The sequence below is a fragment of the Coptis chinensis genome, chromosome 4 (assembly GCF_015680905.1).
Source record: "Coptis chinensis isolate HL-2020 chromosome 4, ASM1568090v1, whole genome shotgun sequence".
Lineage (NCBI taxonomy): Eukaryota > Viridiplantae > Streptophyta > Magnoliopsida > Ranunculales > Ranunculaceae > Coptis > Coptis chinensis.
Window position 1 is genome coordinate 47392234 of NC_141459.1, and position 24795 is coordinate 47417028.

A 24795-nucleotide genomic window follows, 5' to 3' on the forward strand; every position below is an offset into this window, starting at 1 on the left:
GCTGCTTCCTAAATTCTTATACATTTATGTAGTATTGCTTTACAGCTTACAAGACGCGCACACGAAAAAATTCATACAAAAAGGATTATTAAATGTTGCGGAAGTCTATGTATTGAACAATCAAAAATGAATCTACACAGTGAACTAGAAACTCAGTTTTATGTAAAGAGGATCAAGAACATTCTCACAAGATATCAAATCACCTGAACCTCTAGAATCCAAGGTTGGTCACAAAATTTGAGAAAGTCCCATCACTTACACATCTAATTAACGCAAGTCTACATATCCAGTTTTACATACTGAAAGGAAACGAACGAAAGCCATTAGTTGTGGAATAAATACACCCACTGCAAACTAATTGCTAACCAATAAATGATAAATCACAAATGGAAATTCTTACTTAATAAATACCGTCAAAGAGTTATGCCTGACTTCAACTGGAAGAATCCAAGGAATTTCCTTCGGTAATTGACATAAATAAAACAAATTTACATTACTTTTTGTTTCTTCAGAACACTACATTCAAAATTTTCCCTGTAGTATATGTAACAAATGTAAGCTGGGAAATGAAGCCGCAATGATTGGTCATTTCATGTACAGATCACAGATGCCATGGTATGTATAAGGCAGTAGGAAGGGCTGTGGTAGCTTACTCTTCCAGCCAGCCAAAAGATCCATTTGTGGGTACGAAAGGGCCAGGAGCAAAGGACGTTGAGGGCCACAAGCCTTGGTTCGAGACAGATTGTGCAGCAAGTTCTTCTGCCTCACTGTTCACGTCAGGAAGATTGTTGATTTGATTCAATAGATCAGTGAACCAATTCATATCCGTTGGCTCTGTTGAAACCTCTGCTTCTCTGTGTTTAACTTCCATACCTAAATCTTTCTGCTCATTTGGTAAATGGCCTTGTTTCAGAGCTGTTGACTTGTGAGTATTTGTCCAACCCCGCCAGCTGTAAAGAGAGAGCATGGGTGCTCTAAATTTTCTTTGTTGACCTGAGCACGTAGTTTCCCTGACGTAGGACTGGCAAGAAAGGAAATGAGACGTTAGTTGGTAGTCATAGAGAACATGCTGTGAAAGTCAAGTGTCATATCATCTAGGAGCAATTAGAAAGGAAATAAAGAGTAATCTCGTTGCTTACCTTGCTGGAAAAAAATTCACAGTCTTCCCATATAAGATCATATGTCGATTCGATATCTTTTAGCCTGTCAAACAACAAAGCAAATGAGATAGGAAAAAGGGAAAAATAAACGATGTGATGAAATACCTTCTCGTTCTTGGACAAATAAGTATGAGGAGCTTTGGCTTGACCTTGAGAACCTCATGAATGAACTTGCTCACAGAAGCTCCTTTAAGGTCAGAAGGAAACCTTAGCCCTATTATCTATAACAAAATAGAAAAACTCAACCATTTCTTTTAGAAACTTTTATATTAGTTATGAAGCTTTTACACAAGAACAGCCATGCACGAATCATATTTGTAAAGTTGTTGAAGAAAAGTTACTTTCTTACCAAGCTAGATCCAGTGGGCAACTCCTGACAGAAACTCATCCAAGCTTCATTTTTGAAATCAAATTCACCCTAAAAAGCAGTTGTTAGAATACAGAACATTAATGCCAGGCTAGAATAATAAAATGTTACCACCATCACAAAAAACACACGTACCCATCCATTCACATCCAGGATTGCTTTCTCAAGTTTCAATGAGAAGAGATCCCACATCATCAAATTAAAAAAAAATAAAAAAATAAAAAAAATTGTGTAGATATCCTCTCCTTCCACAGGTCATGGAGCATCGTCTACAAAAAGTTGTGGGCAGAGATGGTATTAAATCGGATAGCCCATGTTCAGAAACAATTATGAGATTGGAGAATGATCTGACCGTCAATTAAATGTCTCAATTTGGAAATCAGATCTTCCTGAATCTCCACGTGGATCGTAGGAGCACATTGATGACACTAGAATAAATGTGGAAAATAACTCGTGGTAAAGACAAGATAGACTTTAACCAGACGTGCTCAGAATCTTTTTATTTTTTGATTTGGGGGAAAGGAAGGACACCGTATCCTTGTAAGTTGAGTAAAGACCTGAACCCGCTGACGGAAGTGATCGATCATCCAACCAACCTTAAACGTTTTGAAGATGACAATGAGATTACACATGCACACAATTAAAAAGTTTGACCATATTCAAGTTAAAGACGACCAGAAAGGATATCCACAATATGCTTTATGAGCTAAATTTGAGACAGGTTTGAAAACATAAAATTGACCATTCACGAGATGCAAGTTAAGATGCATAAGAGGGTATGACTAGGAAAGGCTATACAAAAAGCATTAAGTTAAAAATGAAAAAGAATCAACTGACATGGGAGATTAACTACAAAATAAAAGCCTTATTTTTTTGGGAAAAAAAAAACAAAGCCGAGCCATTACACCACCACTATCTTTGTGCATGTGGAAGGGCTCTATAAGACAAAGAAATTATAGGAGAGAATAACATGGATTAAGGTTTTAAGATAATAAACCACACATTGATTGTAAAAGAGCTAAATGATGGGAGTAAATCTAAAGTTTATGACCCAAATTAATAAGACAATCTTCAGCATACCTCTCCCTACTTATCATGCTATTTCAACTAGATAAAGATTTCTTCGATACATGTCTGTATGATAGTACAGGCAGACCTTGAGGAAAAAAATAAAAAAAACATTTAAGGCTTAAGCTACATATATAACAAACTTTCAATGACATAAATCATCGTGCATTTTTTTATTCTGGTAATATACTGAGTACATATGCATATATCGAAATATTTCTGGCAGCGTCATCACTATAAACACAAACTTAGAAAGAGTTATCTTTGATTTATGAACATATCAACATCTACCTATACCGCAAGAAAACATTAACCATAGTATCTGACGCGGCGCACAGGTCAAGTGTCCATAAACATGAATAAGACAACCCCGTAGTTCAGTTGATTAATATTTATTATATTACAGTTTTTTTTTCCCTTTTTATTAGTATATGTAAGGGTTGTAGTCACAATAGTCACAATAGTCACAAGTAGTTTAAGGTTGCTTTAACATAATCCAGATGCATTCGAGCGTGCTGGCGGATGTCTAGATTCTCATTGTTCCACCACTTGTTTTTATGCCTTCTTGGGTTCCCCAAGAAGCAACCTACTGTCTCACGGTCTAGTGCTGAGACTGAGTATCGATCACTTGCTCATCAGCTCGTGTGTGCTGAAACTAGCTGGGTATCTCACCTTACTGAGAGAGCTCCAATGCAGTCTCAGGTCACCCTCCTCTGTGACAATCCCAGTGCTACTAACATGGCTTCCAACCTAGTGGTTCATGGGCAGAAAAAGCACATTGAGTTGGATTATCATTTTATTCGCGAGTATCTCATTGCTGGGACTCACCAAGTCCATCTTGCAGATATTTTCACCAAAAGGTTACAAAAGTCTTGTTTTCCAATTCTGCGCTCCAACGTCCAACCTTGTCTATCCAGCACAGTGGAGTTTCAGGGGAGTGATAAAGATACATATATCACAAATACCATAGCACATGTGTATCATACGCTGTACATGCACAATATCTTCATATTCATTTCTACTTTTATGTTTCTTGTAACCCATGGAAGTCACGATAGAGGGAAGAATATAGTGAAAAAAGAGAGACGAGGTTGACAAGGAGTATTCTACTAGGTTGGAGTGAGCTACTCCACGGTCCAATTTATAGTGGACTAGCCGAGAGCCCACTCCTAACCAGTGCTTCTTAGCAAGGAATTTTCAAGGTTTAGCCAATATCTATCAACAATTAAGTAAGAAATTTAACAATCTCATGAGACCCTAAAAAGCTTTGATAAACCTTTACTTGGACACCCAAGGTGAAAAGGCATTTCAACTCATTAAAGTCACGACTGTTACTTGAACAGTCGGAACTAGGCTATTCACACTTTATCTTCGCCACCAACCAGGAAACTACTCTTATCTTCCGGCACATGTCCTGGTTGCCCTTTACACTCTATATTTAATTTTCAAGAGTTGTCTGGACTCATCCATGCAAACTTGCAAAGTGACATTCTCATCGGGGCGTTTCGGGCTATTATATTGTCTAATGGGTTTCTTTTCAAGATGTGTACCATACAAAATTACAAATCCGCAATGTGCCTTTCTCATCAGGGTGTTTTGGGTGATTATATCATCCAATGGTATTTTTGTATTCCATCTTACTTTTAGAGAAGCTTCTGACAGAATTTCATTCAGGGAGACTTGGTGGTCATGTTGGTGTTGTTTGTAATCTTCCCGTTCTCTGAGACTGATATTTTTGGCTTACTGTAAGGCGCGGTGCAAATGCTTTCACTGGTGGTGTCACAACTATCCAGGGATATAATTCAAATGCAGGCTACTACACCCAGCTCACTTGACTTAATATGGTGCACAGGCTTCTACAGTGATAAATATTCCGAAACGGTCCATTTTATCCGAAATTCCATGCAAGAAAACTTGTGATGTAGGCCATACTGCTCATTTATAATTCTGTGACATCATTGCCTACGTATCCCTCATAGTATCAATTTTGATTGGGATGTGAAGTTTACTAGCTATTTCTGGAAGACTCTACAGAAACTCATAGCTGGACATTATAATTCTCCACTGTCCCCCACACAGACTGATGGAATACGAAAGTTGTGTAGAGAAAGCTTGGTTGATTTATTGTGCTCATAGTAAGTGATTAGTGGTAAACCCCTAGTCTGTAGAATTTTCTCTTTCTTAGGCAGAATTTGCTTATAAAAAACTCTGTCGATAGGTCTAGTACATTTACCATTTCAGATTGAGCACAGTATATTCTACTGTTCCTATAACCTTCTTACTTAGATATTTGCTATGGATTTTGTTCCTCGTACTATTTCCATCCATGAACATGTTCCTAAACATCTTGGGGAAATAAATTCTTTCTACAAGACACAAGCTGATCCACACAGGAGGCCTCTAAATTTTAGAGTTTTTTTTTTTTCTTTATTTTTTTCCTTTTTTCTTTTCTTTGTTTTTGATCGGTAAAGAAAGAGATATATATTATATATAAACAGAGGATACAATGCGATAAGATGATATATCCTAGGCTTCCTGGCATTAAGATTGCAACAACAACTGGAAAAAAATACAAAAAAACAAACAACTAGATCTTGCTAAGCATTGCCTAATAAAGATTCTTATCTAAACACAAAGTCTCCGAAAATAGTGTCATGCCATTCCCCCCATCTTTTGACCAAAGGAAAATGAAACCTTTTATCGAAATAGTCACCTCCTACACTGAGTGTGATGTATCCTCGAAATGCTTCTGATTCCACTCCAACCAAAGGCCCCACATGTTCGCAGGAGTAATATTCCAAACCTCATCCTCCGGAAGAATGAACCCTCAAACTGCATCTAATTTTACAGGATGATGACCTTGTTAAGCCTTATATGGGACATAACATTGTTTTGCCTTTCTTAACACACTTAAGATTATCAACCCGTGGAATAATATTGATCATGTGTCCACTGTAAAAGCACCCCTTTAGTATATTCATTTATATGGTATTTGTGAATATATATATAGATACATAGATAGTATAGTCGGCACATGCCATGCACATGTCAACTTATGTAAGTATTATATATACCTCACGGAGAAGAATAAATTCATTCATTATTTTCTCTTAGATTTATTCTCTTACATGGTATCAAGAGACTAGGTTCTCAAACCCTAGCTTCCGCCGTAGTTTCTCTTCTGTCTCTTAAGTTTCTCCTTCTTCTCTTTAGTGGTAGTTTCCTCTTTCATTCATCTGTTTGTTCTTCTTCTTGTTTTCCAGAAATCTTCTTGTTAGTTCTGGTTTGTTGCAAAAAAAAAAAAAACACAAACAAACTGCAGAGAACTGTTTGAAGAAAGTTCAAAAAGAATCAGGAATCAAATCCCATGGCTTCTAACAGCACCCTTTCCTCAACCTCAACTGGGTCAGTGGAATCCACCCTTTCCGGCTCTTCTTTGGGGACTCCTAATGTCTCCGTCTCTGCTGGACACCATGTCTCTCTTTCGGCACCAAATGTTGGTCATTTTCTGAAGTTATCCGGTGACAACTACATCACTTGGTTGCGCCAAATGGAGCCATTTTTGTATGGTCATGACTTCATGAAATATGTGGATGGCTCTCATCCTACACCACCTCGTACTCTTACTGGTTCTACCGAGGGCACCACCATTGCTAACCCTGCCTTTATGCAATGGTTCCAGACAGACCAGCTGATCATTAGCTACATTACCTCTACTTTGACGCAGAGTATGTTGGCTCTCTTAAGTGACATCACCACCTCACAAGCTGTATGGAGTTCACTTCGGCGCCATTTTGCTCAACAGTCCACAGCCAATGCAGTTAATATGCGATTCCAACTCTATTCTCTTTCTCGTGGGACTCAAACTGTCTCCCAATACATGCAAGAAGCAAAGACTCTCAGCGACTCGTTGGCAACAATTGGTCAACCGGTTCATAATAGGGAACTGGTTACAAATATTATGCGTGGATTAGGATCAGAATTTCACACCATTGTGACTACTATTCTCAATGGTGGGGAACTTCCAGAGTATGAGGATCTATGGGCACGCCTTCTCACTTACGAGACTCAGATTACCCACTCCACTCCTACTACTACACCGGCAGCATTTTTATCCTACAATCCTTCTACAGCTGCCCTTAAGCCCCGTCCTCCTCAAAATCAGCAAAATTGGCACAAGGGAAAGAAGCGAAACAACAAGAATCAACGAGGTCACAACTACTCTCAGCAGTCTTACCAGAGTTCCGAGTACCGCCCTCCAGGTCCTGGAATCTTAGGTGCATATCCAATTATATGCCAGCATTGTGGCCAACCCGGTCATACCGCACCCGCATGTAGGCGTTACTCCTCCCCTCCCGTTTCTCTTCAGCCTGCCTTCGCTGGAATACAGACCGTCCCACAGCCTGGTATACTTGCTGATCCACAGTTCCTCCCACAATTCGGCCAGCCTCAGTACCCCTCCATGGCATGCCAGATGACGCCACAAGTTGATCCTAATTGGTACCCTGACACTGGAGCTACACATCATATGACAGGCAACTCAGACCTCTTGCAGTATCGTGCTCCTTATAGTGGTAATGATTATGTCACTCTCGGTAATGGATCTTCTCTTAGCATTCAAAACACTGGTAGCATTCCTATTACTCTAGGTACACGTAAGGTTAGCCTTCCCAATGTCTACCATGTTCCTGCCATGACCAAAAAACTTGCTTTCTGTTGCTAAATTTACTCACGACAACAATGTCAGCTTTCACTTCACTCCACATGGCTATTACATTACTGATTTATCTTCTGGTGTTCCTCTATTTCAGGACCCATGTAAAGATGGTTTATACCCACTTCCACTTGCACCATCAAATTCCACTGCTTTAGCTGCTCTTTCATCTACAACTTGGCACAATCGCCTTGGTCATCCCAATACCAAAGTGCTTTCTTTCTTAGGTAGTAACAAATTGTTAAGTTCTGATTTTCAGCTTAAACACTCCTTTTGTAAAGGTTGTGCTTTGGGTAAATCCACACACCTTCCTTTTAAGAATAGTAATGAAATAAGTGCCACATTTCCCTTCTCACTTGTTCACAGTGATGTATGGATGTCTCCAGTAGTTTCTGTTTCTGGCTTTCGTTATTATGTTTTATTCACTGATGACTACACTCGTTATACTTGGATATTTCCTATGAAACACAAGCATGAAGTACTCACTCACTTTCAAACCTTCCATAATTGTGTTCAAAATATCTTTAACACTAGAGTCAAATACTTTCAAAGTGATGGTGGTGTATGTAGTATGTTAATAATCCATTTGGCACCTATTGCCGACAAATGGGTATTCATCATAGACTTTCTTGTCCTCCCACACCAGAACAGAATGGTTTAGCCGAACGTAAGCATCGTCACATTGCTGACATGGCCCATACTCTTCTTGCCACTGCTCATGTCCCTCTCAACCTTTGGGTAGAGGCCGTTTCCACTGCTGTTTTTCTCATTAATCGGCTTCCCTCCCCTCTCCTTCAGTGGACCACTCCCTATGCTCGGCTTTTTGGTCACTCACCCTCTTACTCAGATCTCCGCACCTTTGGTTGTGTTTGTTATCCGCATATCAGTGATTATAATGCTAATAAGATCTCACCACGAGCTGTTGAGTGTGTCTTTTTAGGTTACAGTGCTCAACATAAGGGGTACAGGTGTCTTGACTTGGCGACCAACCATCTCTACATCTCTCGGCATGTCAGGTTTGATGAGACCTCCTTCCCATTTGCACAGAGTTCTTCGTAAAAATCCTCGGCTTCTAGTACTGAGTATGTGGAGTTAGATCTTACTCCCATTGTTACACCTACAGTGCAACCTTTTGTGTCTCCAGTTGCTTCCACGCCAAGTGTACTGCCGGATCAGCCTCTGCTCCATGCGGCCCCTTTGATCATCTATCAGAGGCGTAATGTTCCTTCCACACAAGCAGTGTCTCCCTCACCTGAGGCTGATTCTCCATCTACATATGTGCAGTCACACTCTACTTCTGACTCTATGGTTATGGCTGACTCTCCTACAATGGTGGAGCCACCCTTTGCTCCTCTCGCCACAACTCCTTCTGAGTCGAACCATCCACCTCCATATGCTACAAGGTTACATGATGGTACCTTACGACAGGTACAACGGACAGATGGTACAGTCAGATACCCAATCGCCAAAGCACTTGCTGCTGAGCTCACTACTGCTTCTAAGGAACCAACCTGTTACTCTCAGGCTGTGAAGCATCCTGCATGGAGATCTGCTATGACTGATGAGTTCAATGCGTTGCTCAAGAACCATACATGGTCCCTTGTGCCACCCTCTTCTACTCATAACACCGTTGACTGTAAATGGGTGTTCAGATTGAAGCTTAAGGCAGATGGTTCTATAGAGCGACCCAAAGCCCGTCTAGTAGCCAAAGGCTTTCATCAACAACCGGGTATTGATTATGACGAGACCTTCAGTCCGGTTGTCAAACCGGTCACGATTTGTGCTGTTCTGAGTATAGCGACCTCTAATGGTTGGTTTTTGCGTCAACTTGATGTGAAAAATGCCTTTCTTCATGGCCATTTATCTGACTGTGTACATGACCCAGCCACCTGGCTTTGTTGACCCTCGGTATCCTCATCATGTGTGCCGCCTACATAAGGCCATCTATGGGCTCAAGCAAGCCCCTCGGGCATGGTTTCAAAGGTTCAGCACTTTCTTACTCCAATTTGGGTTTACACAGAGCCGAGCAGATGACAGCATGTTTGTATATCGAGTAGGCACTCAACTTATGATTCTCCTTCTTTACGTGGATGACATTGTTCTCACTGGAAAGACACCCGCCTTAATCTCTTCATTTATCTCCACCCTTGGGCGCGAGTTCGAGATCAAGGACCTTGGTGCTCTCCACTACTTTCTGGGTATTGAGGCCCTACCTATGAAACCCGGCTTGCACTTATCACAGACTAAGTACACTATGGAGATCCTTCAGCGAAGTAACATGCTTGATTGTAAACCTTGTGGGACTCCTCTAAGTGCCAAGACTCAACTTTCAGCTACTAATGGTACTCTCTTACCAGATGCATCTGAGTTCCGTCATCTAGTTGGTTGCCTCCAGTATCTCACTCTTACACGGCCCGACATCGCATTTGCTGTCCATCACGTTGCTCAATTTGTTAGTTCTCCCCGTACAGATCATCTTCTTGCTGTCAAGAGGATATTGAGGTACCTTAAGGGTACCTTGGAATTTGGCTTGGTTTTTCAGCCCTCTAATGGTACTCTTTCCATCCATGCCTATTCTGATGCAGACTGGGCTGGTTGTCCGGATACTCGTCGCTCCACTACTGGTTATTGTGTGTTCTTAGGTCCAAATCTCATCTCTTGGACTGCAAAGAAGCAGCACACCGTCTCATGCTCTAGTGCTGAATCAGAATATCGTGCACTTGCTCATGTTTGTGCTGAGACAGTGTGGATTGGTTATCTTCTATCTGATCTTCAATTTCCTTTCTCTAGACCGATCACACTCTATTGTGATAATCTCAGCACCACCTACATGGCTTCTAATCCAGTCTTTCATGCTCACACAAAGCACATTGAACTGGACTACCATTTTGTTAGGGAGCGTGTTGTTTCTGGCACTCACCTTGTTCGCTTTGTTCCCTCTGTTGATCAAACTGCGGACATCTTTACTACAGGGTTGCACAAGCACCGCTTTCAGCTTCTACGCTCCAAACTTGTTCAGCAGAGACCGCCAAGTTTGCGGGGGAGTGTAAAAGCATCCCTTTAGTATATTCATTTATATGGTATTTGTGAATATATATATAGATAGATAGATAGTATAGTCGGCACATGCCATGCACATGTCAACTTATGTAAGTATTATATATATACCTCACGGAGAAGAATAAATTCATTCATTATTTTCTCTTAGATTTATTCTCTTACATCCACCACGTGAAATAATACCAATCTTGTGTGTATCACATGACTAACCTCTTTTATATACTTCTTCTTTAGAGTTGTTAAGTTGCAGAGCTAAGATTGAAGTATTTTCTTTTACGATTTATGTAAAAAACTATTTTGAGAGTTGTTTGTGATTTTTCATTGATGTTTATCTTGTCTTTTGCTTCTACAACAGACGCCACCAGTTTCAAAGTGAAAAAAGAGTTTTAGGAGAAAATTACAGAAAACTTACTGTCAATGGAAAAATGTCATAGTTTTTGAAGAAGCATTGTTTGCCAGTTGTTTCAAGCTTTTCTCTCATCAAGTAACTGAAACCGCTTGCAGAACTGCAGATATTCACAATCTGTTTCAAAAGAAGTAAATCAGATAATGGAAAAATATAAAGGATAATAACAAGATATGATAATTTTTTTATCGGCAAAAGTGCTGATATGTTCTGTACATAATCAAAGATGGTGAACAAGGTCGAAGTGTAGGATGAGACCCACATTATGAGTACACTGTGTTGCATGGGTACGGGTACGAGTATCAGATTTGGACACAGGTATGAAGATTCCAACACGGCAAGGTCTGAAAAACCAGATTCAGGAACACAGCTAAAGTTTTATTTTATTTTATTTTTTAATTATAAGAAGAAAAAATCAGTTCTTAAAAATTAAAACTTTCAAAGCATAGTATTAAGTGCTTAAGGCACATACCTGAAACACGGATGCTGTATTGCACTTGGATTGTTTAATGTTAATGCTAGAAATCAAACTTAGCCGTAACCATTCATCACATTACTACAAGCAGAACTTTAAACACCCATTCCAGAAAGGCCCAGTCCACATTATTTGTTTCAAGGCTGGACCAATTATTTATGACCACCCATTTTTAAGTTGTCGTATTATACAAAACCTAGATCCGGTTCTACGACCGCGAAGAATCAAGGTTAGAGAATGGTGACCAAAGAGAAAGAAAAATTTCGCATAAGGGAGAACCAGCAAATCCAGCAATCAATATTTCTACCTTTCCTCTCTATTTTCTCTGGAAAAACTGTTTCATTTTCCACACTTCGATCACTGTATCGTACAAAAGTCCGAGTAGTGTCAACACAACACAACTTGGGACGACATGCGGGAATTTAGGCAGATCGTACTTGCGTACAGCCGCGTACCCATGTATCACAGCTACCACAAGAGCGAAACAAAGCAAACAAAAAATACAAACAGTGGAAAGAGTATATAGAATGAATGCCAATTGAAAACAAAAAGTGTGGAGATGGCTTCTTTGAACTCCACTTACATTGATCATGCAAATTCGTATTTTCTCTCCTCAACAAAAAAAAAAACTAAAAAACCCTTTAAAACCCCTAAAAGAAATTTCTAAACAATTCACTTAAAAAAAAAATCTTAGTACAAATATACACAATACCCTAGTTTTCTAATGAGGCTGGAGTTATTTTAGCCGAGCTGGTCTTAGCTTTTCGTTTTTTCCAATATTAGACTCACTATCTAAAATATTTTAACTGGAAAAGTTAGGTAAACAAGGGTAAATTTGATATTCCATAAACAACTCCCCACCATTAACACCATATTAGCTCTGGGAGTTATCATTTACGCCACACTGGGGGCGAACGTTTTACCTATCTTTCCCAATATATCTGTTAAGAGTTCTAAGAGGACATCTCCTGAAGGGCAGATTGGGCACATAATGCTACTTTAGTTGTGTGCGGATATTTAGGCAGTTTCTATTATTGTAAACCCTTATTTTTCATATATATATTGAAGTGATACAAGGCCGCCCAAAACTAATAAGGCTGTATACAATATCCACTTTTTCTACAACTTCTCCATTAACAACGATACAATTTTACTATATCCTCATTCATTAACCTCATTTTAGGACTCAATCACACCTAAATATATGCATTCTTGACTTTTGAGTTTTAACGTTCTCTAACTTCTCCAACTCAAAAACTACCACGAAGAACAGTTTCTCAACCACAGTAAAACTTCTATGAGTTGCCGCAGATTCCCAAAAAGATTAACAAGTATAAATTGAGAAATAAATTTCAAAATATCTCTTGATAAGATTAAGTGAAAGAGATTACTACTTGTCTACTTCTATTTGATCTAGCTTTATTTTCTGTTTTATTATTCTTTTCTAACTTTTTGTACTCATGCAATTGCATGCGTGTGCATTCGTGCTAGTAAGCTTTAAAAGGCTCCTAAAGGAAAAAGTCTCCATAAATGGAAAGAAACGAAAAAAACTTCGAAACGAACTTTCCTAAAACCAATATAGAAGCTAACTTTAAAAGCTAAAAGTAGAAAATTCTAAAAATAGAAACCACTCTATTTTTGGTTTAATCAATAAAATGTATATTCATTCCCAACATAATGTTACAGAAGTAGCTATTTTTTAGCAAGTTGCTAATGATAGTTACTTACATCCCCACAAACAAAAATCGGTATACAACAAAGGTTTACAAAACTAATGTGTCCCAATTACACATGAAGTCTCAACAAGTTCCTTAAAGATAGTGACTAACAACCCTCGAGCAATCACAATCATAGTAAAGCTCCTTGATGTCCACCAAGATCTTATAGACTTTCTTCTCCTTGTAATGCAAGGGCATGTAGGAAGCACGGATACTGACACGCGACACGGATACGCGGACACGGCATTTTTCAAAAATATAGGACACGGATACATCATGGACACGTTTGAATAATATATATATATTTCGCAGTCACAGAAGGGGCCCCCCACGAACCGGATTTTTTTGGGCTTTCTATATTGTAAACTGACTATTTTCCTATATAAGAAAAGTGTGAGGAGGGGCTGAAACCTAACTAAGTCGTCCTCTTTTCTCTCTCAAAAATTTCTTGTATGCGTGAGATTACTATTCTGGCGTGTCCCCGCGTGTCGGAAATTAAAAAAAATAATTATAAAATCAGATACTCCAAATCGCGTATCCGACACGTGTCGGACACTGATATTTCACCCTTAGAGACATGTCAGTGCTTCATAGGTAATAATTAGTACTTGGTTTAAATAATTAATTCTATCTAGTTAATTTCTATTTTTATCTATTAGGTTAGTAGGAGTTTCCCATAAGAACTACAATTAGAAGTAGATCTTATTACAAAAAGGCTTGGAAGCCTCAATGTTATTCAGCTGTCAAATATGTTCCCTGACCTATACACAATGTCAAGGTGCAAGGTTGGACTGGTTAAAGACTTTATGACTGGTGAAGGAAATATGGCTTCCTGGAATCTCCACACTCAAGCAGCAATAAACGATTGGGAGGTCAACAAGGTGATTCAGATGCTTGTGCTTCTGCAGAATTATCAAAGGGGGACGGTGATGATCAGTGGACCTGGGTATGGGAAAGAAACAATGTATTCACTGTTAGATCTTTATATGCGAAAATTAGAGAGGAGAACCATCTTGAAGCTGGAACAATAGCCCCACTTCTTTTCCCTTATAAATTAGTGTGGAAAAAAGCTATACCCTAAAAAATTCGGTTTTTCATATGGTGCACTTTCTTAAACCACATTTTAAAGATCGATAACCTAGCAAGACGAGGAATGAGCATTCCAATCATCTATATAATGTGTGGAACCGAAGAGGAGACAATTATGCATTTGTTCATGGAATGCAATGTGGCCAAACAAGTTTGGAGTGACTTAACAGATGGGATAGTTACTTTTAACTCATCAGCGCCTATGTTTTTGGAGCTAAAGGATGTGTTTCTTCTATGGCCGACACCTACTATTACAAATTTCAGACGAAGGGTATGGGAAGGCACACCGTACGCGGCTATGTGGTGTCTGTGGAGAGCTAGAAATGACCTGATTTTTCGCAACAGGCCTACAACGGTGGGAAAGATTATAACAGCTATAAAGGCGTGCATGTGGTTTTGGGTTTCTAATACTCCGGAGAGAAGCAGTATAAGATTCGAGGAGCTTATAACGAGCTGGGCTACTATTATCCACGGCAACACAATATAAGAGATTAGTTTACATGTATTAGCTGCTCCTGGTGGAGGAGAGGACCCCACTCTTTTGTTTAGCAGCAACAATATGTAACCATCCTTGATTGATTTTAATAAAATTCTTTATCAATCAAAAAAATTATTAGTAATTGAATGTTAAATTGAAGGAATTTCGTTTTTCCCTTTCAACACTAGTTTTTGGTTGTTTATCAGTTTTATTCATTGGTGTTATTAATTCGAAGTTGCTTCCGCCTTTGTAATACATCACCTTGTTTCCAAACACTCTATGACACTGTTCATTCCATGAACCCCACATTATTGCCTCGGGAAAATGCTCCGAAGTCCAGTTTTAGCTTTTTGGAGTAAAAGCCCACAATGATGATATGACCCCCAAGAGCCTCCCTAACATTTCCCAGAAGATTCCAAGATCTATCGAATGACAAGAAAAATAATTCTCACACTCCGTTTTGCTACAGGATAAGGCAGAAGAAGATAATCAACTTCCTCCACCACCCTACAAAGTGGACAAAGTTTATCCAACTTCATACCTATCTCACTAAGTTTATCAAGTGTTTGGATACGGCCAAAGTAAGCCAATCAAGAAAAAAAAAAACTCACTCGCCACGGGATTAAAGACCCCGTATCTTTTTGTAAATAAGGCTAGCAATGAACTCATGTTTCTTTATCTCCTCTAGCACCTTTTGTTTAGCAAGCACTCCATATAGAGACTTCACCATGACCACTGAAGACCTTGCTTCTGTCCAATTTCCACTCTCTCTCATCATCCTCTACAAATCTTTCTCCCTCTTGGTAATTGACTTCCAAAAACTCAACAAAGATATTAAACTCCCAATCATTAAGATACCTTCTCAATGCCACATCTCAAACCAATCCCTCCTCACTTATAGTATTTTTTTATCGGTAAAAGTAGGATATATATACTGATAAAAGAAAAATAATTACAAAAAGGATGAGATATCCAAACTACAAGTAACAAAAAGAAAAACTTAAAAACAAAAAAGATCATTCCCTAGGTTCCATACCTCGAAACCTACTACAAAGAAAGAAAAACATCGGAATCAGAACATGAGTGACTCCCATCTACACACAAAGTACTCAAAAGGAATGTCTTGGGTCTCCTCATGCACCTTAGACCAGAAAAATAGAAAGTCATTAATGTCCATAATGACCTCTTCCAAAGGTACCTCAACTCCCTCAAAGTGTCTCTTGTTTCGCTTCAACCATAGTCTCCACAAGATGGCAAAAGGAACCATACTCCAGATTCTCCTCCCCTTACGTGAGTGAGCAAATACATTCCAAGAGGCTAGAAGCAGCTTCACTGAACCCGGACACACCCATTGAACCCCTGACATATGAATAAAAGCACTTCACTTATAGTTAATAATCTAAAACTTTAGCGTGCCTTTTGTTTTCAATCAATGATAATTGTGAAATCAGCACTAAGCACCCTTTCTCCCACCGCAACATCAGAGATAATACTGTCTCATTGATTACACACCTTTGTAAAATTGATCACATACACTAGTAATCCATCTCCATAAATTGAAACAGTAAGGTCCACTTTGAATTTTAATTAAGGTCTCCACACAGTCTCTCTCGCAATATGTTCCCACAATTACCTTTCTCCATTGTTTTTCCCTCTTCTCCCCATATCTCCACTGATACAATAGTGCCTTATTCATTGATAAAACATATTTGCACCCTAATCCCCCTCCCCCTCCTTTTGCTCTTGATAGTTAGAACTCTATTCCCCTTTCCCCGGTGAAGGTGGGAATCGAACCTAGGACCTTGGGCCCAACCTCCCAAGGGTTAACAGTAGGCTGCTCGGCAACCGTCTAGACATAGAAACTGTCGGAAACAAGAGACTATTTTTGTTAAATGAAAAACAGAAACAACTCAAAATTAGAAACCAATTAAAATAAAAGGAAATTACTTTCATTTGGGCTGTTTCCTCCTATCTTCGCATGCATGATGTTCCACACCAGTCAACAGGCATAACTAAGATGTAACTTGAAAGCAGAGAAGTTCTTACCGTGTCGCCATTCTGTACATACCAATGAAGCTTATCAGCTATCTGCAAGTAGAGATGTACACTATTAGCTATTGCCACAGTTTGCAGAAATGGGAAGACGCAACTGAGGTTTTATAAAAGACATTGAAACAATAACATGGCTAAGAAGACTGCAGAACAGAAGGACACGCCTGAGTGTATTCTCTCTGTACATCAGAGATCGAGGACATCAAAAGACAGAATTGGGTATGCGGAGGCTGAAGGGTTGGTTAGTCCATTTGGAGAAAGAGAAAGATACCTTCAAGTTGTCCACTTTCTTGTAGGTGTACTTGTTCCTGTCCTTCAATTGCAATCTTGAAGCATTAAGTATTTGAGAATTCATTTTCGAGTCAAAATTTTCTTTGTAAGTCCGTTTGGTTGGAGTTAGGGATTGATGAGTATTTGGCCCAGGCTCATCTTTCTTCCCCTTATGTTTCATATGTACTTTGGTTGAAATCTGATCTCTTATAGCAGAAGGCATCTTGTCAACTTGCTTCAGTTTGTTTGCAGGATCTCTTTTGGGATAGTTTCTAGAATGTGCACTTATATCCTTTGCAAGAATCTTCTCTTGGCATGGTTGCAAATACTGAGAGCATATTTTCTTCTTTACCAGTGCATCAGAGACTTGAAAAGCCTGCAAGCCAGAATTAATTATGAACATTATTTTCCTATTAAAAGTTAAAGAGTTTCACAAGAAAAGAAAGCATCATAATGAAGACATACATTAACAGAACCCTCTAGTTTTCTCGGAGAAATGGTCTTATTTATTGTACTATCCAAGGTATTTCGTTGCGAAGATGCTGCTTTGTGACCATCTGCTAGTATTTTAGAGGTTTTTGAAGATGATTTCTTTTTCACTAGATCCACTAATCTGTATAGAAACCTTAACTCATTAGTGTGGAGGACTTTTAGCTGTAGGAAAACAAAATTTAACAAGTAGGCATATAACTATAACCATATAACAACATTTCAAGCTAGTTAATACCTTACCTCGTCTTAAGTTCAATATCTCCTGAAGGGGGTGAACTGCTTAAATTTTCTCCGACAGGTACATCTATCAAGGTCTTTTTAGATTTAGAAAGTACACCTTGCTTCTTATTCACCACCTGTTTCAGACGCCCCTCTCTGAGAAGTGCGTCAGCTTCGTCTAATACTAATAACTTGTCCACTTTCTTAGAGTTGTACTTGACCCTGTCCTTTAAATGCAATCTTGAAGCATCAATTACTTGAGAATTCATTTTAGAGTCAGATTTTCCTTGAGTTTGTTTTGTTTGAATTATGGGCCGACTACCATTTCGCCCAGGCTGGAGATACGAAGAACATAGTTTCTTCTTTTCATGTGCATCAGGAAACTTTATGTGATCTCCTACAGGCATCAGGGTACTATGATCGATCTTATGTTTCCTGGCCAAGAACATTCCAGAGAAGCAATGTAAGAACTTCTGGAGAAGTCAGAAGGACAGAGGAAAAATCATCATTAAGAAACTGAAAACTTACAAGCAATATATTAAAATGCGATCAGGCAGCAACTTTCCCCATGCCCTTTGAGGTACAATACCTACACTAGCTATAGTTTCAAAAGAGATCTCCCTAATCATGTTATAACAACAGTTAGTAAACCAGATCCTGACAGTTCACTGGGCTTTCCATGACTTAAAATCTGACTAGTCAACTACATGTCATGAAATAGTACCTAGGCAAACATTTCCTGTGGAAAACCTTTGGACAGCGTCGACAAATTGCGAATTGCAAGTCACGCACATTTGTATTTTCTTCTTCTTTACATATGGAACATTTATGGACAGTACAAGTAAATGATTCCCCTGCAATGATTCTTTTCTGAAGGTCTTCTGCTGAAAGTTCACTAATCGGATGGAGAAGTTTTGCCACACACCGAGGGTGATAGAAGTGGCCACAATTTGCAGAAGCACAAAGGAAGACCTGAAAAACAACCATAAGCAAACTACTTCTCAGTCAAATATTACCAATGCAGAAATCATATATGAAAAATCATGAAAATTGCAGATCAAACCACACATCCCCATAGATTGGAATTTGGGGGAAAAAATAAATCTTCCAAAAAAAGTGTAAAGAAATCGTATACTACAACGATAAAACTATAGGACAAGGAGCCAATATTGTTCCTAGCTGCAAAGGTATTCCGAAGGAAACTTCTTGGTAAACAGTTTTTGGCAACACCCAGTCACGCAAGTGCAAAGTCTTTATATTGATGCCTATTTATGTCATTAAATACAGTTTCATACTTTCATGGTGGACAATACAGAGTGATTTGAAAGGTGAATAACACTATTTAACCAAATTAATCATGATTTTGGTTACTCTAACTCATTGTACTAATTATTTTTTGCACAATATCTCGATGGCCAAAATAAAATTTGTCAAAGTATAGAGACTAATCTTGTCCACCAAATTGCCATTCTTTTGTTCTTTGGTCGGTAAAACTCAAATCATACCGTTCAACATTAAAGTTAGATGTTACATGTTACAAGTAATGTAGCAATAAGCTAGTGTTACTAGACCATGTTAAAGCATAACCCTCAGGTACAAGAGTATCCCACATACAAGTAAAGTCAACAAATCCCACTCCACGAAAGCTTGAACAAGCACTAGTCCAATCAACACTATGTTATTGCTCAGTATCCTCTCTCCGTTTGCTTTTCACATAAGATAAAGACACTTTCCTCCGCCCTCTTGCAATGTGAGCAAGGATTTGGTAAGTTCATACCCCTTTGATTGAGACTATCAATAATTTTAATCCTACCTAATAACCAAGCCAACAAAATAATGGCTACTTTGAATGGGATATAATTCCACAAACTTCTTTTCTGTCGGAAGAAAATGGTCATCTCCCGATTACCTAGAATTACGTGAGTACCTTCCTTGGCCAAGGCAAAGTAATGATCGAAGAATGACTGGTTTCAACATCCCTCCTCAATACTTATAGTTCACTGGATCTCTGTGTCCGACTCAAAGATCAAGGTTGACCTCCGAAGTCCCTTCCCTATTATCATCCCACAACCCTCTTCACTCACTGTCAATGATTTTATTTCTATTTTTCTACAACCATCCCCTCCCCCCCCCCCCCCAAAATCCATCTCTCTCCCTCCCTCCCTCTCGTATCTGTAATAGGGGTGATAATTTGGCCCTCAGGCCCTCAACCCGGCCCTCAAAAATACGCGTCAAAACCCTCAAAAGTTCGCCCTCACATATTTGAGGGGCGGGCTGGCCCGGCCCTCATGCTTATTAGGGGCGGGCTAGGGTCTAGGTTCTGTAGCATAAGCCCGGCCCGCATTTGGCCCTTCCAAGCCCTCACTTGGCCCTCATATATTTTTTTTTCGATAAGATATATATATATTTTTTTTACATTATATATGTAGGGTACCACAATTATCTCTATTTAAACTAAATATTTTCACTACAAATGATGTTTAATAATAGTAGTTTACCACATATCATATGGGGTATTTTGTAATTTGAGTAAAAGAGGTCAAATATAAAAAGAAAAGTGAACTATGATTATTTTGTGTAAACCCAAAATAGGGGTGATAATTTATGTATTATACTATATATTTGTGTAAACTCTAAAAGAAAACCACATTTTCTTGTTATTTTACATTATATTTATGTATTATATTATAATTATCTAAATTGTATAAAAAAATTATTAAATTAGTTTTCAATAGGGGATAAATTATAACATAATATAATATATGCACTTTAGTAGTTGATTTAATGATATGTATATAAGTCATACATAAAGCAAATCCAACCTAACAACATAGTTAAGTATGCAAAATGTAGATATTTTAATAATATCATCTCTTCTACCATCTCTATCTATTTTTTTTTCTAAAGATATAATAATTAGTTTTGTATACTTATATACATATTATTAAATCAATTACCAAAAAAAAAAATCACAAAAAAATTACAAAAAAATAGTAAACTAGTGAAGTATAATTAGATCGGGCCCGACCCGGCCCTCATTTGGCCCTCAAAAATGAGGGTCGGGGAGAGTTAAGTGGCTCGAGTTTTCATGCTTGACCCTACTCGACCCGGCCCTCAATATCAAATAGGGGCGGGCTGACCCGGCCCTCAATCATGAGGGCTTTTATGGTTTGAGGGGCGGGCTAGCCCGGCCCGGCCCTTTTATCACCCCTAATCTGTAACACCCTCACACCACCTTCATCAACAACCGAAACAAAATGGTTATCCCCTCTCCTGTTTTACTTCCTTCATCCCTCCCTCTTTTCTCCTCCGCGATAACCCTTTTACACCCTATAAGAACTTGGACAGAGTTCACCTCATTCCTCCCCTCTTCTACAACTACTGAACCCCAAAATGAAGCCCAGGACGAGTGTGATGGCTCGTGCATGGATGAAAAATGTAAACCATATTACTCAAAATAGCATCTCGATGCTGGTAAGTGTCGAGAGAGACAAAGAAGTGCTACAGAGACTGTACAGTAGATTAGTAGGAACTTTCTAAGGAATGAACTCAAATTGTATGTAATAAACAAGAAATAGGTCAGCCACACTAATGATGACGATCTACCACATCGAGTTATCCCTGAATTTAAGTCTCGATACTTAATCAACAAGATGGTGTTTCTTAGAGGTTGTACAACACATATTTGTAGTAATGTTTTTTCTTCATAACTTTCACTTTCCAAGTAAAAAAATTGCTTCTCCTCTGAACACTATTGTGGGAATAAGCCACTCTGTTCCTCCTTTCTTGTTTCAACTGATCATTGGGTTCTCATAAACATGAATGTGATCACTTTTCAACTACTTGGGGTGACATAATCATGTAGTATCCATATAAAAAATTCTTGGGATGAATAGTAGGGTTCATATATTTTAGGGTTTTGAGTTTAAACACGTGTTGCACCAAATCCTCCTCACATCCTAGTTTCTTGAAATAACCAATTGTGGAAGTTCGTACGAACCTTTGTATTAATCAAATGAACGTCTACCAATAATAAACGAAAGTATGGCACTAGTTTCAGAAGCAGGAAAATTGATAAACTAAGTCCATATGCCAAAAGAAAACACCAATGATACATATAAAAGAGAGGGAGAGAGAGAGAGAGAGAGGGAGAGGGAGAGGGAGAGGGAGAGAGAGAGAGAGAGAGAGTCATACATGCAATTGAATTTTCTTTATGTTGCACTACCAGCGAAACAAAGTTGAACTACTTATGGCTCCTACGTTCATGAATACTTTGAACTTGTTCTCATACGAAAACACAAAAAAGTAAAGTTTTTATGGAACCGTCACTAAATTTTGAGCATGCCAACTAGACTGACTTCCACTAATCCTTTACCGAGCAAAAAGAAAACTAAACTGACTTCCAATGACCCTAGTTCAGAACGACAAAGTAAAAACAAAAAATAAATAAATAAAAGAAACTGATAGATCAACTCAAAAAAAAACATAGAAAAGGTTCAACATAGTTATATGAAATTTCATACTTCCGCGTTATTAGATCTATCCGAAGAGCCAAGCTTTCCACAAGAAAAACACTGGTGCTGATTATATTTACAATTCATACACAAAAATTCCTGCATTGCCTGCATCGAGAAATGCCAACATTTTGTAAAACCATATAAGAAGCTAAGCAAGGTAGAAATAATAAGAACTACAAAGGAAAGGAACAGGAAGTGCGTACCTGTATTTGAGCCTCAGAAAGACCCAGGGATTTACAACCTGCCTGAGCACCAGTATCTACAGTGGCATGGAAACACCTCAAGCATCTTCCCTCACAACTGTAATTCCACATATTTGGAGTCATGTATACGGAAAAAAGACCTTAGAATACACATTATTAACATATAAAACCCTCAAACTTTGTGAGTTAACATATTTTAAGAACTCATCCTCCTTCATGCATAGAAAATATAACTCTGCGTGTTAAAGTAAGGATATAGAAGTCTCATGTGTAAAACTTATTAGAAACAAGTGTGGATAACAAGCATGTCGCCTATCAGTGGCAGAAGGCGAAACAGAATTGAAGATGAAATGATTAACAGCCAGGAAGCAGCATACCATAGAAGTTCACCACCATTGTCACAAAGAGCACAAACAGAGTCAAACAAGTCCCGTCCTTCAACAGATTCATCAGCAATTGTGGCCATGGTTTCTTCAATGGACTCTCCATTATCTTCACTTAAAAATTTATGTTTCTTCGCAACTAAGTGATGGCGAATATCCTGCTAAACGAAGCAATTATTAGACAGAGCTAGTACTATAAAAGAATTAGAATCATCCACACTTGAAGAAGAAGGAAATGGAAAAGCATGAAACAAAATGGATAACTAACCTCATCAAACACTTTTCTCTTCTTGGGGTCCTCAAAAAATGCAAGCATAAACTGTTTAATACATAGCTGTCAGGAAACGAGAGCCTAAATAACTATGTAATAGCTGTCTTATGGTGATTTGATAGCAATTCACTATTTTTGAAACAAAAAGGACTTGCGAATTGCACTTGCAGACAATTAGGATAGGGACATGGATCTAGGTAAAGAGAACGAAGAAACAAGTAATTTTCCAAGCAAAAACTGGAATTGGTACAATAATGGTGACACCTTTTTTCTAGGGTTGGTGCGTCAGTTTTAAGGGGGAAGTGCATCAGACGCATCACAAGATTGTAGGATACTGTCACATTCATGCCCATAATAAGAGACTCATTTAAGGCAAAGCACATCCACAGTCTCCTTTTCTATCTGAATAAGATCTATCACTTTTTACTCTTTTGGGTGTGTGATTGGTATTCTTTTATAGACTTATCAAACAACATGCAAATGTATAAATCTAGATCAACTAATGCAGATGAATCTAATAATGCTATAAAAGTAGTTGTGGCAAACAAAACATTTAATTAGTAGAAGGAATAAACAGTGTCTGCTTGTACCGTGGTTTTGGCTAATGTTTCATCTTGTTTAACAGCAGCACAAATTAGAGGCAGGTGATCCAATAGATCGATCTCGGATGGTTTGACCTCGTATTCACTGTCAACAATTCCAAAAAAAAAAAAAAAAAAAACTTGCTCAGATGTGCACTAGAATCTATATAGACGTGATGACAAAATAAAAAAATAAAGCAAACCTAAAGTTTTTCTGAAGGTGGCTCCACAAGGAAGTTTGAGATGTGCTTGGGTGCTTTTTTAAAATGTGAAGGCAGTGGATAGTAATAAGGATTGTCCTAATTGTATCCACAAAACTCCTTCTGGGATTCTGAAGATTTATCCAGTTGTTGTCCACAGACAGCACCGAAATACCAGGAAGATCACGAGAGAAGTCTAACTTCCAAGCTATGACTCTATGGGAAATCCTCCCAGGTCCACCGTCGTCCTTAATTCCATGCAAGTATACATTCGTTGAAACTTCATTCTCACTCCATATCATAGGCAGCACAGAGAACGAGATCGCTTCATCTTTGTCATCCACAAAGAAATAATTTTTAACCGACTGTTCAACCTTGCCTGCCATTCTTCATCTAAAAACAAATAAGTCAGCCCTCAATGATACCAACATTGTGAACCATATAACAACTCATTTCTCATTTAGTTATTCTAGTCGTAAAAAATAAATGAATTGAAAATTGCTTACTTGAAAACAGTCAAATGGGAACGGTGCCAGAAACCCTAGATAAATTTATTAGTATTAAAGTTTTAAGGAAAAGTTGTTATAAAAAAACGTGAAGTGGACAGCTTAGTTCTGGAAGCGGGAGAGAGAGAGAGAGACAATTTTTTTTTTTTTTTTGGACTATTAGTGTGGCTGGGTTTTGAGTACATACACCCGTGTGAGGAAGATGGAAGCTGCAGCTACTTAGAAAAAAGGACACGTTTGTGAAAAGTGCGGATATTTTGGAATTAGGAAAATATCCAAGGCATTTGGAGTTCATCCTAAATTCCTAATCTTGTGTTTATAGATCTCAGTGAAAATAAATTGTCAGCTGAGCTCTGGAGTGGGGATACGGGGATTTATAGTGTCTATTTCAGCCCCAACGTTATGAAGTTATATGGGAATGGGATAGCAGTTGTGAGTGCATGACAAGATTTACCCTCAGAAAAATTAAAATATTCTTCACCTGTACCATTCATAATTACCAAAAATTATAGTTTAAACCCTTTAATAATATTTCAATTGAGTCAATTATATTATTAATAATGTGA

The 24795-nt window shown here is 38.4% G+C and overlaps 1 protein-coding gene across 3 annotated transcripts; it reads right to left on the reverse strand.

The window, feature by feature from the left end:
• Positions 1-378: 378 nt before the first annotated feature.
• On the reverse strand, positions 379-24369 carry LOC147503741 (protein ENHANCED DOWNY MILDEW 2-like). Of its 3 annotated transcripts, none has more exons than XM_086556971.1 (18): positions 24230-24369; positions 23727-24116; positions 23533-23629; positions 22940-22990; positions 22666-22829; positions 22289-22385; positions 22092-22190; positions 18293-18540; positions 18097-18189; positions 17590-18003; positions 17323-17470; positions 16859-17233; positions 16582-16623; positions 10782-10892; positions 1510-1578; positions 1266-1381; positions 1140-1203; positions 379-1021 (listed from the first exon to the last, which is right to left on the reverse strand). In XM_086556971.1, exons 2-18 carry the CDS (start codon positions 24107-24109, stop codon positions 650-652), a joined length of 2943 nt encoding a protein of 980 aa, XP_086413097.1. In that variant the 5' UTR covers positions 24110-24116; positions 24230-24369; the 3' UTR covers positions 379-649. The 3 variants fall into 3 exon arrangements, 2 of the variants coding, with proteins under 2 accessions (XP_086413097.1, XP_086413098.1); XR_015192815.1 differs by having other exon boundaries at positions 980-1021; positions 1266-1347; XM_086556972.1 differs by lacking the exons at positions 379-1021; positions 1140-1203; positions 1266-1381; positions 1510-1578 and adding an exon at positions 5185-5433.
• Positions 24370-24795: the final 426 nt, after the last annotated feature.